The 17,409-nt window shown below is 44.2% G+C and overlaps 2 protein-coding genes across 2 annotated transcripts in view; both read right to left on the bottom strand.

Annotated features, from left to right (window-relative positions):
* Nucleotides 1–14,825, bottom strand: part of POLN (DNA polymerase nu) — a 205,173-nt gene extending 190,348 nt beyond the window's left edge. The window contains exon 1 of the mRNA XM_065405742.1: nt 14,802–14,825. The gene's annotated coding sequence lies outside the window, so the exon portion shown is untranslated. The remainder of the gene's footprint in view (nt 1–14,801) is intronic.
* On the bottom strand, nt 860–13,895 carry HAUS3 (HAUS augmin like complex subunit 3). The gene is made up of 4 exons (XM_065404811.1): nt 12,894–13,895; nt 9,895–10,334; nt 4,336–4,564; nt 860–2,369 (listed from the first exon to the last, which is right to left on the bottom strand). The coding sequence occupies exons 1-4, from the start codon at nt 13,803–13,805 to the stop codon at nt 2,136–2,138; spliced, it is 1,815 nt and encodes a 604-aa protein (XP_065260883.1). The 5' UTR covers nt 13,806–13,895; the 3' UTR covers nt 860–2,135.
* Nucleotides 14,826–17,409: the final 2,584 nt, after the last annotated feature.

Genomic DNA, 17,409 nt, shown 5'->3' with positions numbered 1-17,409 from the left:
TACAGAATGTAATCACATGGGCCACTGGGGAGCAAGAGAAGCAAAATCCTTCATGTCAGTAGAGAAGACTTGATGAGTGTAAATTATACGGGGAGATTCAGACAATAGGGGTAACATTTTGAACCATATACAAGATTGATATTAAAAACTTACATAGTGTGCCTTACAGTATTTCTAGGGGTCATCTCTCAACTGGGGTTCAAACTCCATAGTATTGGTGAATACAACTGGCAGTTCAGTAGTGGTTAAATAACTTATTCCCATACAGAGGTCTTGACTATTCACTGGCCACTCTTGGCTCCCTTCACATCACTAGTACATGTCCAAATCAAATTCTATCACCACACAGGAAATGTTTTCTCCCTCTTTAGAGGGAACCACTCATCTTAGCTCATGACCATAAGCATTGCAAATGCTTCTCCTCTCTGTCCAGGATATGTCCCAGGTCAAGAATGTAGTCATGACCAAGCCTCTTTTCCTACCTTGGGTAGAAAAACAACAGTCAAGAAATTGTTCCTTAGGTGTATAGCTTCTCCCTAGAGGAAGAGGTTTTTTAAATGTAGACTAACTTTTTCTCTTGTGGAAGGGGTCAGTCTTATCTCAGGTGGCAAATCTAGATTAGATTTAGAATTTGGCAGGCAAAAAGGTACAATATACCATGGATCAGAATATATAGAAATGTTATGCTTGTCACAACCAATCCCACCATTAACCTGAAACATTCTTATGTTTGTGGATTTAAATCACTTAATATTAAGGACATAAATGCACTTATTGTGTTTTTTTCTTTTTAATAAAGGGTGTAGGAGGACACATTCCATTAACTTGTAGTGTTTTTACCCTTGATATGATTTATTGATGTTTATAGTCAAGATGATTAAACATTTAATAGGGTTCAAAAAAGACAGTGCAGACTTACAAACGTCAAATATTTTAAAGTACTTAATACTTTTAACAGAGGCTATGCTCTTATACATTTAAACATGAAAGGTAATTATCAAATACAATTTTACAGTTCAAAACATATTTAAAATGTTATTTATACACTAAAAACAATGTTACCTGCAGTTATAAAAATAGCCAGTCTTAATTTGCTTCCCTTTATGAAATACATATTTATAAAAATATCTGTATATGACCTGAAAGCAAGTAGAATTGTTGCTCCCATCAGGATCCAGATCCAATGGGCACAGTAGAGAAAAGGCATCATAATTGTGTGAAATCACATTTAATTCTCTTTAATCTATAACAAGTTTCTTATATTGTTTGCTACACATATCTTGGGGTTGCAGTTGATGAGTCAAAAATCTTTCTTATTAAAAACTGAATAAGTCTGGCAGAGTTATTAAAACATTCTGAAATTTGTGTTACTACAAATTCTAGAGTGAGCCAAAAAAGAAACATTTCATAGCAGATTAATTATGTGCTGAATACAAACATCTTTGGGACACCCTCCTACAAAAGGCAAGTTCAAAACTCTTGCTCTTAGAACTTCAAGATTCTAGGAAGAGTTTGGAAGAGTAGCATGAAGAGGAAAGAAGGGCAATCAATTAATCCAAGGGATTTTGGACAGTTTGTAGGAAAAAAAGCAGATATACTTGGTCTATACCCAAACATGCTGTCACTTTTGCACAACTGCACCTTACATCCTCTCAAAGGATCGCAGGACAGAAGTTACTGTAAAATTTTACTATTAGGAAAACCATCTGCTTCAGAAGGAAGCATACTATATTCAACAGCCGCTCCTTGCCCTCCCTGCACTAACTTTGCAGATCACATATGAAGAAGGATTTCATAGCATCTGAACACAAAGGAAAAGCATATCATGGAAGCAGGAATCTGCATTTTACTCTGCAAATTAAGTAACATTGGGTAATATGTAGTCTAGCAGTATCTAGATACTTAATGCATTCCCTCTCTTGTAAAGCAAACCCTCACAAACTGAAGTATGAATCCAAAGTCTCTGTACGCCAAAAACTATAAAGGAGCTTACAGTCTGTTCTTGATAAGGCTGATAATGATATATTAGTTTATAAGCACTTATCCAAAAAGTTTGTTTTCCTACTGAATCATAAAGAAAAGTCTACACTAAATATTTCCACATCTTAACAGTAGAACAAAGATGCATTTAATGTTTAATCCTCTAGACCAACTGTTTGAGCCTGAGACTGATGCTCTAGCTTCTCCACAATATCTTTCAAATAGTCTTCATCTTTGAAAAAATACACATACAATTTTCTTTCCATCTGATGCAGTGTATTTGTCTCTAAAACCTTTCTCTTGGCCTTTACATCAGCAAGAAGATCCATAATAAGCTGATTTAGTTTATTTAAGTTCACTTCCAGTTGATAAAGTTGTTCTGTTAGTTCCTAACAGAAATTAAAAAAAAAGGAAAGTTTATTACATTTGCATTGTTGATACATTAATTCAACTACAATATAAAAATATTTTAGTTTTTGGAGGCAGGTTTGCACAACACACAGGATATGCCTAATGAAAAGAAGCAAAAGTACGAGGTACAAGGTAATTAATCTCATTTGATTTGTAGAACTCATTTGGGCCAGACTGTAATACCCTTACTCACACTGAATAGTATTTTACTTTACAAACAATCCCACTCAACTAAGTGAGATTACAAGTAGAGACAGCTAGCACTTAATGTGAACAAGGGTATCAGAATCTATCCATCTGTCTGGTATTGGTAAGAACAACAATTTTACTCACATTAAAAGTAGTTACAATTCTAAAAGTACTCCTCGCACTTAGGGCAGGTCTACACTAACCCCCCAATTCGAACTAAGGTAGCTGAAGTTCGAAGTACCTTAGTTTGAACTTACCTCGGTCCACACGCGGCAGGCAGACTCCCCCGTCGACTCCGCGGTACTCCTCTCGCCAAGCAGGAGTACCGCAGTCGACGGCGAGCACTTCCGGGTTCGACTTATCGCGTCCAGACAAGACGCGATAAGTCGAACCCAGAAGTTTGATCGCTCGCCGCCGAACTACCGGGTAAGTGTAGACCTACCCTTAGACAAAAATAACGCTTCATAGATTTAAACTGGAACCAGATTATTGGCACCTGTATTTTTCCATCTTTCACTGCTTCATAGCTTGAATTATCTTAATCTTTTTAGCATAGGTAGGCTATTCATTTGATTATGTTATAAGGACTCAATGCAAATGTCTAAGCTGCTTTTGTTATTAATTATTATTATTATTTGTATTATCATGGAGCCTAGTCATGGGCCAGGACCACATTATATTAGGAGGGGGTGTGATGTGCAGGAGGGATGCGGGGTGCAGGAGGGTTGCGGGGTGCAGGAGGGTAATCAGGGCAGGGGGCTGGGGTGCAGGAGGGGTGCAGCAAGAGGCTCAAGATGGTGGTTAGGGTGCAGGGGGGGGTTGGGGTGCAGGCTCTGGCCTGGCACTGCTTACCTCGAGTGGCTCTGGGGTGGCAGCAGCGCACAGCAGGGATAAGGCAGGCTCCCTGCCTGCCCTGGACCCGCGCCGCTCCCAGAAGTGGCCAGCATGTCTGGCAGTGGTTCCTGGGGGTGGGGTGGGGCAGGTGGCTCCACTGCGCGCTGCCCTCGCCTGTGGGTACCACCCTCGAAGTTCCCACTGGCCGCGGTTCCCCGTTCCCAGCCAATGGGAGCTGTGGGGGGTGGTGCCTGCAGGTGAGGGCAGCGCATGGAGCCCTCTGCCCCCCCCAGGGGCCGCAGGGACATGGGTGCCGGCTGCTTCCGGGAGCAGCGCGAGGCCAGGGCAGGCAAGGAGCCTGCCTTAGCCCTGCTGCACCATGGGGCTGGCAATCCCATGGACCAGACTGAAAGCCCTGATGGGCTGGATCTGACCCATGGGCCATAGTTTGCCCTCCCCTGCACTACATAAACACAGAACAAAGACATTCTTAGAAAGAGTTGCTGCCAGGAAAAAATATTACTATAGATTTTTAAAGTGGTAGTATAACATTGTATTTCAGCCCATATATTTCCATCAAACCATACCACAGTAGCAGGAAAGAAACATCTTAAGTTTTTCTATTAGAAATTCATAGATGCAATTTATGACATAATATACTCTGATGAAATGCATACCCTACAAAGAGGTATACATCAGTTGTTAAACTGCCATGACTAATGACTATGACCTATATGATAATTACACATTTGGAAAAAAGCTACTTTTACTTCTTTAATACTAAAGGAAGTATTAACTAGAGAAATAGATAAAAATAATATATTTAACTACATGTTCAGATCCTTTTGTCTGTATAACTAATCATTTGCAAAATATGCTTACTAATGCAGCAATAGCTGTAGTTCTACAATAAGGACTTACCTGGTTACTAAGCAAGATCTTATTTCCCCCACAATACAGAGAGTCACAAAGTGCATCTAAATCACTATCCAGCTTAGACAAAAAGAGATATTGTTCTTGAGAAGATACTGCTAGCTGATCTTGCACTGAAGTAACGTCTTGCTTTAATTTCTGAGCCACTTGTTCAATACCTTCATGCGTTCTAAACAATTGTTGTTTCTGATTCTCTCCTTCCAAAAGCTGGTATAGCCTACAGTGACAAAAATTAGATATGCAACATTCATCTTTTAAAAAATTCAGTACACATTTATGCCACCAGTTGATTAGTTAAGACAGAGCTTTTTCACATTCATCTCTGGGAAGTCATTCTGATGAAAAGGAAAGTACAGTCCTGCCCAACAATGTCAGAGTGATTCATCTTGCTAACTTCTGAACTGCTCCTGGTCACTTCTAGACCACCCTAATTTTTTGGTTTAAGCCTTGGTTGGTTGGAGTCTGAAATATTTCAAGCTGCAATTAAAGGGACACTGTCAACTTGAAATCTAGTCTATTTAAAATAATTAGTTTAAAAGTAGTTTGAGGACAGTACACCTACCCAAGTCCCACTGCCAATTTTTGTGCTTTAGCAAGCATTTTCTTATATTTGAAAAAATAATTCTCCCTGAGGGGGAAAAAAAACCCTACACAAACAGGAAAAATGAATGTATAAAAGGTAAATAGTGAAACTAGCTACAAAGTACTTTCAAATACATAAAATAAACTGGAAAAAAAAAAATCAGAAAAATGTTTTTCCTCTATTCAGTAATCTTAGGAATTACTTGTATAATAGATGGTCAAACTGATTCTGACAGGAGTGAATTTTAAGATAACTCTCTAATGGCAGAAATTTTTAAGTATCCCTTAAAAATATACAGTACTTATGAATTTGTAACACATGTTCCTTCCTGTAAATGATAGAACTCTAGATACTCAACTGCTAACCTATTTAAAATGTTATTCTTTACTTTTGGGACACTGATGCATCTGAATTTAGTACACTGTTATTGCTCTATGTTGCCATAAATTCTACTATTTTAGCAATACAATCAAAAATTGAATATAATTAACGCTTTTATCATCTTTATCACATCTTTATCACTTAGTAGTTTATAGATCTGTAGAATAAGTTACCTTGCACCTCTCTAGCATCCCAACCCACTCATACTGCTGTACCTCATAATTTGAATCAAAACAAAGCCAGTTTTGTACATTAGGGCCTACATTTTCAAATTGGGGTGCCTAAATTTAAGTCCCTATTTTGACACCAAATAAAGTATGACCTACCGGTAATTTTCCAAACATGCTGTGCAACTGTAGTTCACACTCACTTCAGTGGAAATGGGAGATACTGAGTATCTCTGTAAATCAGTCTACTTTTGGACCTTGACATACCTGCCATTAATCCATACTAATCTTCATTAAATTTTCAACATGGTATTTATGACTAAATATGATGAGGGAACTAGTCCAAAGGTAACATTTTAGTTGACTGTATCATTGAGGGGACAGCAGTCACCCAGCAAGTAGTGAAGTCTGCTATATTGTGTTGCATTCTTATAGCATTAGGTGGGAGGGGGAAAAAATTTATGTAATCATGTTAAAGATTGTACAGTCATACAAGAGTCATAAGCATCTCAAGAATGAAGATTGTTGGTAACTCTGAACAAAACGTTATAGTTGTTCTTTCAAAAGTTTACAAGTGAACATTAACTTAATACACCTTTGAAAGTTTACTATGCAGAAGAAAAAAGCTGCTTTTAAGCATCTTAATTTAAATCAGGGGTTCTCAAACTGGGGATCAGGACCTCTCCGGGGATCACGAGATTATTACAGGGGGGATTGCGAGGTGTCAGCCCCACCACAAACTCCGCTTTGCATCCAGCATTTATAATGGTGTTAAATATATAAAAACGTTTTAATTTATAAGGGGGAGGGTCACACTCAGAGGCTTGCTGTGTGAAAGTGGTCACCAGTAGAAAAGTTTGAGAACCACTGATTTAAATGACACAAGCACAGAAACAGTTTCCTTACCCTGTCAATTTTTTTTTAAAGCTTTCCCTTTATTTTTATTAGTAGTTTACGTTTAACACAGTACTGAGCTGTAATTGGGGTTTTTTTGTTTTTCATCTGTAAACTGCTTTTTTCATCCAACTGCTTTGGAGGACAGGGTCATAATTCAAAATGATCTGGACAAATTGGAGAAATGGTCTGAGTTAAACAGGATGAAGTTCAACAAAGACAAATGCAAAGTGCTCCACTTAGGAAGAAAAAATCAGTTTCACACATACAGAATGGGAAGAGACTGTCTAGGAAGGAGTACAGCAGAAAGGGATCTAGGGGTTATAGTGGACCACAAGCTAAATATGAGTCAACAGTGTGATGCTGTTGCAAAAAAAGCAAACATGATTCTGGGATGTATTAACAGGTGTGTTGTGAGCAAGACACGAGAAGTCATTCTTCCGCTCTACTCTGCTCTGGTTAGGCCTCAGCTGGAGTATTGTGTCCAGTTCTGGGCACCGCATTTCAAGAAAGATGTGGAGAAATTGGAAAGGGTCCAGAGAAGAGCAACAAGAATGATTAAAGGTCTTGAGAACATGACCTATGAAGGAAGGCTGAAAGAATTGGGTTTGTTTAGTTTGGAAAAGAGAAGACTGAGAGGGGACATGATAGCAGTTTTCAGGTATCGAAAAGGGTGTCATAAGGAGGAGGGAGAAAACTTGTTCACCTTAGCCTATGAGGATAGAACAAGAAGCAATGGGCTTAAACTGAAGCAAGGGAGGTCTAGGTTGGACATTAGGAAAAAGTTCCTAACTGTCAGGGTGGTTAAACACTGGAATAAATTGCCTAGGGAGGTTGTGGAATCTCCATCTCTGGAGATATTTAAGAGTAGGTTAGATAAATGTCTATCAGGGATGGTCTAGACAGTATTTGGTCCTGCCATGCGGGCAGGGGACTGGACTCGATGACCTCTCGAGGTCCCTTCCAGTCCTAGAATCTATGAATCTATGAATCTCTACTGCTACCTGACTGCATACTCCTGTTCCAAATGAGGCATGTGGTTGACTAGTCAGTTCTTAACTCTGAGGTTCTATTGCAGTGGTTCTCAACCTATTTACTATTGTGGGCAGCATCCAATACTACCTGTATTGCCCTGAGGATGTCACATGGGCCACAGCTCTGCGCTGATGGGGCCTCAGGTTAAGAATCACTGTTCTACCATATCATACTTACTGCTAACTCCAAACAGTCAAAACACATGAGTCATGCCCCCCAAAATCATAAGGTATGTGTTTTACAAATAAGTCTAATTTTTAAGCCAAAGGTTCTTTTCATGTGCCTTTTGGTTTCTGAGCTTTTAGCATGCACTCTATTCTTGTTTTCAAGCTTTTCTGCACAACCATGAGGACTTTTTTGTTGTTTTTAAATGAAAAGTGAGATTTTTTTATGTAATACTCGGATTCAAAAAGTTGAGGCTTTAAGTAAAACCCAAATACCATGAGACTCAAGTTATGAATATACATGCAGTATTACCAAGGGAGCAGAATTAAAGTTGCACAGGGAACCGTAAATCCAACTTTTCTTATCTTCTGAGAGCTTCACTGTTAGGATATAGATATTCAGGCCTGTCTGCAAAGGCCTATACTTTAAGAATTTAGGTGTATTCTTATCACTTAGCTAGTTATAGAGGTATAAAAGAAAGACTCAAAATCACTCTCTGTATGTGTAAGGGCCTTCTCTCACTGTGACAGTCTGAGGCCTGGTTCTTAGGCTAAGGCCTTCGGCTAAGCAGCAGAGGCCAGCCATAAACTGGGAAATGTATGGTCACATCCTTACATTCCAAACTAGTCACATTGAAATAAGGTGCTATTGGGCTGTTAGGAATATCAGGACAGGATTGTATTCCTATCACCTCCAGAGAAAGAGAAGAGCCTAGAAGATGTAAAAGGAAACTTAGTTTGATAGCATCCTGTCTGGCAAGAACTCACTTATCAATAGCTGGAATGTGAAATCCTCACTTCTGTATTGTTCTGTCACTGTAGTCTTCACTTCCCTGTTGCTTGTCTGTATAATCTCTGTCTGGTTCTGAGATTGTTTCTGTCTGCTGTATAATTAATTTCGTTGGGTGTAAACCAATTATGGTGGTGGGATATAATTGGTTAAATAACCATGTTACAATGTGTTAGGATTGGTTAGTTAAATTTCAGTAAAATGATTGGTTAAGGTATAGCTAAGCAGAACCAAGTTTTACTATATAGTCTGCAATCAATCAGGAAGTAGGGGGGGAATGGGAACAGGGAACGGGGGTGGGGGAATTGGAATCATGTTTTGTTAAGGGGGGGAATGGGAACAGGGGTGGGGGAATTGGAATCATGTTTTGTTAAGGGGGGGAATGGGAACAGGGAATGGGAGCAGGGATGGCTCTGTAGTGTCAGAGCTGGGAAGGGGGACACTGAGGAAGGAAACTGGAATCATGCTTGCTGGAAGTTCACCCCAATAAACATCGAATTGTTTGCATCTTTGGACTTCGGGTATTGTTGCTCTCTGTTCATGCGAGAAGGACCAGGGAAGTGAGAGGGTGAAGGAATAAGCCCCCTAACATAACCAAAGTGTTCTTTTAATATAGTTCTTTTGCTATGTATTTTAATAGGTTTTTTTAAAAGGTAAAAATAAGTCTATAAATATACAATTGGAACAAAAGCCCCCAAAGTGTCATCAGCAGGGTTTGAATCCTGAACCTACAGCACCCCACCACCTTCCGACCATTGAGCTACAGGACTAGATAGCTACATCAGCTAAAAGCAGGAGAATCCTATTATTCCAACGTGGGGCAGTGGCCATTGGGGCTAAGTTAGGCCTGGGAGTAATTGGGGGGAACCAAACCCAGCTCTGTACCCCCTTCAGAGGTGGGGAGGATCCTGCCACAGATGGTACCCTAAAGGGGGTACCATGCTTGATCCAGGGGGCAGTTCATTCCAGCCTGGTACTCTCCCTCTTTATCCTGCTCTAGCAAGTATTAGGTATTCCCAGTTCAGTGTGTTCTGCTGCCCCAACTGCAGCATGGGCCTGGCCTTAGAACATTCACACTCAGTTATTCTGGCATGCTGCTAGAATAGACCTAGAGAGCCAGATCACGTGTGACCATGACTACATGTCCTTCTATTCGGACAAAAGAGAGCTAATTGGTACGTAGAATGCCTCAATCTCTTATATCAATACTTGGCATGGCGGGCAATGCCATGCTGGCATGCTGCTAAAGTTTTCCGGAGCAACACCATGAAAAGCAGGGAAATGGAAATTTGAACAGTTAACTATTTCATCCAAACCCAAACAGAATTTCACAGGACAAGTAAAAGCAAGTGTCTAGCCCCAAGGATTTGTCCCTGGTTGGAATTTCAAAGGCCTGCTGCAGTTAATTAGAGCTTCTCAGTAAGAGATTGCAAGAAGGTTATAATGGCAAATGGTAGGCAACTTACACAGAGGTCTACTAGCTCCTACATAATACTTCATATCAAAGTTTGACAACCACTGTACAATATTTACCTATGAGAGGCATCATCCCTTGAATCAATAGTGTTCCGTGGTACTGCACGCTGAGTTATAAGTGGGTCAGACATCATCTCCAGTCTCTGTTCTAGGGCCTTGCTGCTCTGTTTCAGATCTTGTATTATGTTCTCAAGTTGACGATGGATATCCCGATGTTTCCTCAATTCAATTTCATAAGCTAGCTGAAGAAGTTCAAATGATGCTTTCTGTTTTAGCAACTGATTGCATACTTGATCTTGTCTTGATGTATAGTAGTCCTGTCTAGCAATCTGCAAATCAAAATCTCCTTTCACCACAGGCATGTTCAATAGCTGTGCATTCTCCTTCACCAGGGAAGGCAGTATTTCATTATTTATTTGAGTTAGCTGTTTTTTTATTTTTGAAATGTCACTGTTTAAGCTAGAAATTCTAGCCTCAAGGTGTTCTTTTCCAAAAGTCTACAAAAAGCAAAACAAAAGTACTTGTAAGAACATATTCAAAGACTACTAACATTTTTATTCATGTTCCATGCTACCATTTCCCATTTTCCCTAAAGAATTTAGTTTTAACTCCATATTAAGGATCATGCAATTACCAAGTCAAATGGAAAATAGCTGAGGAGATGTAAGATTAAGGAAAGACCCAAAGAAATATTTCCATAGGACTGCCACCATTTGTTGAATCAAAGTAGTAGAAAATTATGGAAGTAAAATCAAAGGACAGAACTGCTGAGTTCAGAATTTTATCAATTAATACCTGCACTGATGTCCAGGCAGCACACCATGAAGCATATTTTAATCACATTTACAGATTGGTTTTCTCAATATTTCATAATAAACTAGGTTCTGAAGCTAAAACAGTAGCATATCAGTCTCTAAGGCTAGATATAAAAAAATGGTCATTTGTCAGTTCAGTTATTGTGTTTGTATTTTACTTAGAATTGGCAGCTTTTCATCTTGGACAACGTGAGCCTTTTTATGTCTGAGAAGTAAATATGATTTTAAAAGTGAACCACAATGTATATGTGTTAAACACTGTTCTTTAATACCTAAGTTTTTCAGGACAATGAAAATCACAACAACCGAAGGTAGTCCCTGATGACCTCATTCACAACAACGCTAGCTGTCTCTGTACTGCTGAGGAAAGGAGGGACCCAAGAGTAGGAACTGGCAGATATGTTCTTATCCAAGAAGTGACAAATTTTTAATAAATATGTTTTGCAGTCTTGCTTATCATAACCACAGTCCTACTCATCAACCATTATTAAGGCTCCGTGTTTGTCACAGAGGTCATGGATTCCGCGACTTTCCGGGACCTCTGCAGCAGCCCAGTGCGGCTGGCCCAGGAGCCGCCAGAGCAGCTCGGGCAGCCCCTGGGTCATTAGCACTGGCTGCTGCTGGGGCAGTCTTCTCCCCCTCCCCCCCAACCCCAGCAGCAGGAGTTTGGGTGTGAGGGGGCTCAGGGCTTGGAGCCGCAGCTTACTTGGAGGGGGGGGGGGGGTGTGTGCTCCTCTCCCTCCACTCCTGTAGCTCCACCCCCACACCTCCCATTGGCAAGGTTCCCAGCCAACAGGAGCTGCAGAACTGGGGCTTGGGGCGGAGCAGAGGCAGCCTGCAGAGCCAGGGAGCTGGGGCCACCACTTCCCAGGAGCTGAGTAAGGAGCCTGCCCCAGCCCCACCAACCCCTTCCCCCTGCAGCACCTGCGCCCCCGTTCCCCAACACCCGTGGTGCTTCCCCAGGCCACACCCCCTTTTCCAGCACCTGTGGCACCCCCTGAGTTGATCCTCCCCCCCCCCCCCCCCATTTTAGTCAGGGGTATTTTTTAGTAAAAGTCATGGACAGGTCACGGGCTGTGAATTTTTGTTTACTGCACATGACCTGTCCATGACTTTTACCAAAAATACCCGTGACTAAAACATAGCCTTAACCATTATGCCATATGCAAACAATTCTTATGGTACCAGATACATAACCGAGGTTTTAAAGTTGTATGGTGGGGAGGGAAATCACCACTACACTTTCATAAGGTGATTCCAAAATTATTGGAGTTTTATTTTGGAAATTTTTTGAGATACCAGTCTTATCTAACCCATCCTTTCCTCTTGGTTCTGTATGTGGCGTTTTCCATTAGTAGTGTGACATGGCCTCCAATCTGATTCCCTCATGCCAACCCGGCTCCCTTGCACACGCTCCTCCCCGACAAATTAGCTCCCCACGCCAAACCTCCCAACCAAAATGTTTCCTCTAGTCAGCCAAACTTTCGCAGACACATCTGATCCTTGTTTCCCCACCACTTTCCCAGCCGCCAGACTTCTTTCCCTCAAGGAATGATGGCTCTTCTGTGAAAATCAAGGGACATCTAGAACTACCATTCAAAAAAGTAAACAAACACAGAAAATCCTGAATGGTCTGGTCAATAAAAAGATTAAAACCTCCATCTTTTTAGTCAAACTGAATCCTATTTGTGATTAGCCAAATTCAAAACAGTAATTTGTAACTTTAAAAATTCTTCACGCAAAAGGTAGATGGGGTGTGGCAGGTATTAAATAGTTATGCTAAACAAGAAAATCGGCAGGAAAATGTTTACTATTTTAAATTTTTGCCCAATATGCAAAGAAAATTTTTAAACTCAACCTCAGTCTCTACTTGTATAAATATATTATATACATGCAGTAGGCTCTCCATTCTTTCATATAGTATAGATCAAATGAAATCAACAGTACAAAATCAAAGGACCAACGAGTTTTTAAAAATATTTCTAGAATTACTACATTTATAGAAAGCTAGGAGACATGGTACTAACAAGACCATTTGATACCTAAGAAATTATATTTCACTAAATGCACCAGAATCTGGTGCTATTTTATAAGTATTAAATTTTGTTATTACCACTAAAGGAATACAATTCAAGTTAAAAAGTGAGTAATTATCAGTTAGTTTTTTGTTAAATCCAGAATAACAAGTCTGGGTTTTGTTTAGACTTCCACTAGAATACATAATTCTCTTTAACAGCTTACCTTGTTCTTTAAGGACTGAAGATTATTCTCTGCCCATTGTACAGCTGAGTTTATGCTTAAATCTTTAGCTTTACGTTGAATTAGCTGATGTTGAGCACAAATATATGCCATCTGCAGCCTAGCCATCTCAAGTCTCTCCTTGCAGACTTCATTGTTCTCATCACAAATTAATGGTTTGCTTATATCTACAAGTTGGAAATTTTCTTCATTTGAGCTTTCAACCAATTCTGATATACCTTGAAAAAACTGTTTTTTTGTGTATGAAGTAAGAGCTGCAGTGCTTTTCTCTTCCTGACACAAATATTTATCCAAGGCAAGTTGGGATAAAAATACTGGATGAGGACCTAAGCCTTGTTCTGAGTCAGAAAAGGTGAAGAAAAAGGTCAACTTCTTAACTCCTTCAGTAAGAGAGTGAAGTTCATTATTTATCTTAGTATTTATAGCAGTGAAAATTCCTTGTCTCTCTTTCAGAATTTTAGCTGCTTCTTCTGCTTTATCATTTAACTTCAGTGACATATGGCTGTTTGTTGAGGCCATCATTTGAAGCTTATTACGACGATGAATTTTTAGGTTTTTAATTTTCTGAAGAGCTTGAAACTCTTCCTCTAGCTTCTGAAGTTCTCCTTCTTCCATGCTACTTGATTTTGAATCGAAGGTTTTGCAGGTTTTAAGAACTTCATCCAAAGCCTCTTCTTCTAAAATGGGCTTGCCAGATTTAAGAAGAGCATCAAAAGCTTGCAGTTCTTTTTCAGCTAACACATGCTGCTCATTCACATTTCCACAAAACCACTCCAAAAATGATTTATCTTCCACAGTTTCAAACAACCAGTCAAAGTCTTCTCCATTAAGCTGAGCAGCTTTTGGATAACCAACTTTCTTTAAAGTTTCCACAAATTGATTTCCACTGTTCATGATTACAAGCAACACTTTTGCTATGAATATAAAGATCTACAAGCAGCCTTAAAAAATATCCAAACACAAGGAAAATCTGGAGTCTGCTAGCCCAATGGTAAATAAAAAAAAGTTGTTTAAAATACGTATTCAGGGATTTTAATAAGAAAAGGCACTGCACAGAAAAAAGCAAGTGTCAGATCACAAATAAGGAAATACCATGCGAATAGGATTTGCAGTGTATCAATTCCCCCACATTTACAAAACCGAATTAGTCATCCTTGAATTATAATAATTGGTTTCTAAATATAACCATTTAACAAAAATATTTTCAGTTGCTTTGCAATTTTGATGCCAAGTGAAGTCCTAACTTCATCCACTAGCTTAACTTCACTAACATGAGTAGTCCCGCTGATTTTAGTGGGACTACTCATGTTAGTCAAGTTAAGTAAGTGTATAATTCAAGGATCGGCAACCTTTGGAATGCAGCCCGCCAGGGTAAGCACCCTGGCGAGCCGGGCCGGTTTGTTTACCTGCTGCGTCCGCAGGTTCGGCCGATCGCAGCTCCCACTGGCTGCAGTTCGCCAATCAAGGCCAATGGGGGCTGCAAGACGCGGCGGCCAGCACATCCCTCGGCCAGCGCCGCTTCCCGCAGCCCACATTGGCCTGAAGAGGTGAACCGCGGCCAGTGGGAGCCGCGATCAGCTGAACCTGCGGATGCGGCAGGTAAACAAACCAGCCCAGCCCGCCAGGATGCTTACCCTGGCGGGCCGCGTGCCATAGGTTGTGATCCCTGGTATAAGTATTTGCAGGATTAGAGCCTGAGAAAGTAATGCACTTTTATGCAAAACTGCTTGCTTTAAATTAAAAGCTTTCCCTACAATCCAGACCTACAATTAGATATCCTAGAATCACAGCAACATTTTAAAACATGGTATTTAAGAACAGATATCAGATAAAGTGTAAAATCTACCAATATTTTATAATGTGATAAAACACTAAAAAGTTATTAGTTACCTTTCACTTCAAAGTATTACTTTTAAGGTTTTTCCTTCAGCCCCTGGAAATTTGTCCTTTAAAACCTTTTTATTTTTCTCTTGACTCTCCAATGTCCATCAATTATTTCCTGTTTGGGGACAGGAAGGAACTATTTCAGTAAAGCCACTTTGAATTATTAAGAATAATAAGCGCTGTCAATTATGTGGGGAGGAGGACAGGTGCACATGTAACCCACACACCTCCTGGGTGTGTCCCATCTAGTGGCACCAGGACCACTTAGAGCAGGCCTGCACAACTCGTAAAGCGGCGAGGGCCATATTACTCCAAAGAAAACAGCTGAGGGCCGAAACCTCCCGGCCCCGCGGGTTCCCCCCACTCGCTAGTTTCCCAATACACACAGATTTCTCCTCCCTCCCTCCCAGTGCCCTTCCCCACAGCCCCACCACCACAACTAAACAATGCCCCACACAGACCCCCCAGTGCCCTGACACACACAGATCTCCCTCACTGCCCAGCACCCCCCAACAGGCCCCCACTGCCTAGCACCCCAAAACACACAAACCTCCCCCGCTGCCCAGCGCCCTCCACACCCTCACAGCCCAGCACCCCCCGCACATCTCCCAGACACTCACTCCACCACACCCTTCCCCCTTCCCTGGCCGCACTCACCAGCCCTGCTGGGAGGTCTCTGTCTCCTAGGGTGAGAGCGGCAAGGGGAGTCTCCAGTGGTGAGCGGGAGCCGGTTCGCACCGGTTCGCGGGAACCAGTTGTTAAATTTAGAAGCCCTTTTAGAACCAGTTGTCCTGCGCGGAACAACCGGTTCTAAAAGGGCTTCTAAATTTAACAACCGGTAAGTTGAAGTGACCAGGACCGTAGCTGGGGGGGAGCAGAGGGAGCGGCTGCTCCCCCGGAGCACATTATCCAAAAGTGGCGCCTTAGGAGCCGACCCCATGGGTGCTTCAGCTCTCCGCCCCGCTCCCCGGCCCCAGCTCACCTCCGCTCCGCCTCCGCCTCTGAACACTCTGCCCCGCTTCTCCCCATCCCCCCCCCCGCTTCCCGCGAATCAGCTGTTCGCGCGGGAAGCCTGGGAGGGCAGAGAAGCAAGCGGTGGCTTCGCGCTCAAGCCCAGGGAGGCGGAGACGGAGCGGAGGTGAGCTGGGGTGGGGGGAGCCACCCGCGCCACAGCAGGTAACCCGGGGGGAGGGGCGTGGAGGGGAACCGCTCCCCGCCCCAGCTCACCTCTGCTCCGCCTCCCTGGGCCTGAGCGCGAAGCCGCCGCTTGCTTCTCAGCCCTCCCAGGCTTCCTGCGCAAACAGCTGATTTGCGGGAAGCAGGGGGGCTGCAAGCTCAGCCTGACCCGGTGCTCCAGGCACTGCACGGTGGCGGCGTGGCCCGGCTCCAGCCGAGCGGCGTGGCTGTAGCGCCGCCAGCCACCTCCAGGCAGCGCGGTAAGGGAGCAGGGAGGGGGTGTTGGATAGAGGGCAGGGGAGTTCAGGGGGGTGGGGGGGGGCGGATAGGGGTCGGGGCGGTCAGATGGCAGGGAACAGGGGGATTGAATGGGGGCAAGGCTCCCGGGGGGCAGTCAGGAAGGAGCAGAGGTTGGATGGGGCGGTGGGAGGCAGTCAGGGGCAGGGGTTCCAAGGGTGGTCAGGGGACAGGGAGAAGGGGTGGTTGGATAGGGAATCAGGAGAGGAGTTGGATGGGGCGGCGGAGGGCAGTCAGGGGACAGGGAAGGGGGTGGATGGGGCAGGGGTCCCGGGGGGGGGGGAAAGCGCTCAGGACGGGGGCGGTGGCTGAGCCCCATGTCCCTGCTGGGGGGGGGGGGGCGAGGGCACCGTGCCCGTGTCCCGCTTGGGGCAGTGGGGAGGGGCAGCGGCGCGCGAGGGCTCCGTGTCCTGCTTGAGGCCTGGGGGGTGCGGCGCCGTGCGCGGGCTCTGTGTCCCGCTTGGGGCGGGAGGTGGAGGCGCGGCAGTGCACGAGGGCTCCATCCCCGTGTCCCGCTTGGGGCGGGGGGGGGGGGCGGCAGCGCGCGAGGGCTCCCTGCCCGTGTCCCGCTTGGGGCGAGGGGGGGAGGCGCGGCGGCGCGCGAGGGCTCCCTGCCCGTGTCCCGCTTGGGGCGGGGGGGGGAGGCGCGGCGGCGCGCGAGGGCTCCCTGCCCGTGTCCCGCTTGGGGCGGGGGGGGGGAGGCGCGGCGGCGCGCGAGGGCTCCCTGCCCGTGTCCCGCTTGGGGCGGGGGGGGGGGGGAGGCGTGGCGGCGCGCGAGGGCTCCCTGCCCGTGTCCCGCTTGGGGCAGGGGGGCCGGTTTCGCATGCCGCGGCCGCTCGGGATCTCTCCCCCCCTCCCTCCCGGGTTTGAGAGCCTGGGAGGGAGGGGGAGACTCCGAGTGGCCGCGGCGCGGGCGCAGCTTCTCCCCCTCCCTCCCAGGCTCTGAGGGAGGGGGAGTAGCGGCGCGCGAAACAGCTGTTTCGCGCGCCGCGGCCGCTCGGGATCTCTCCCTCCCTCCCGGGTTTGAGAGCCTGGGAGGGACAGGGAGACCCCGAGCGGCCGCGGCGCGCGAAACAGCTGATTCGCGCGCCGCTGCTCCCCCTTCCTCCCAGGCTTGAGAGTGAGCCCCCGCGGGCCGCAC

Source organism: Emys orbicularis, chromosome 5 (genome assembly GCF_028017835.1).
Source record: "Emys orbicularis isolate rEmyOrb1 chromosome 5, rEmyOrb1.hap1, whole genome shotgun sequence".
NCBI lineage: Eukaryota > Metazoa > Chordata > Testudines > Emydidae > Emys > Emys orbicularis.
Note: the sequence above shows the minus strand (reverse complement) of the source record. Positions and strands in the feature narration are given on the sequence as shown.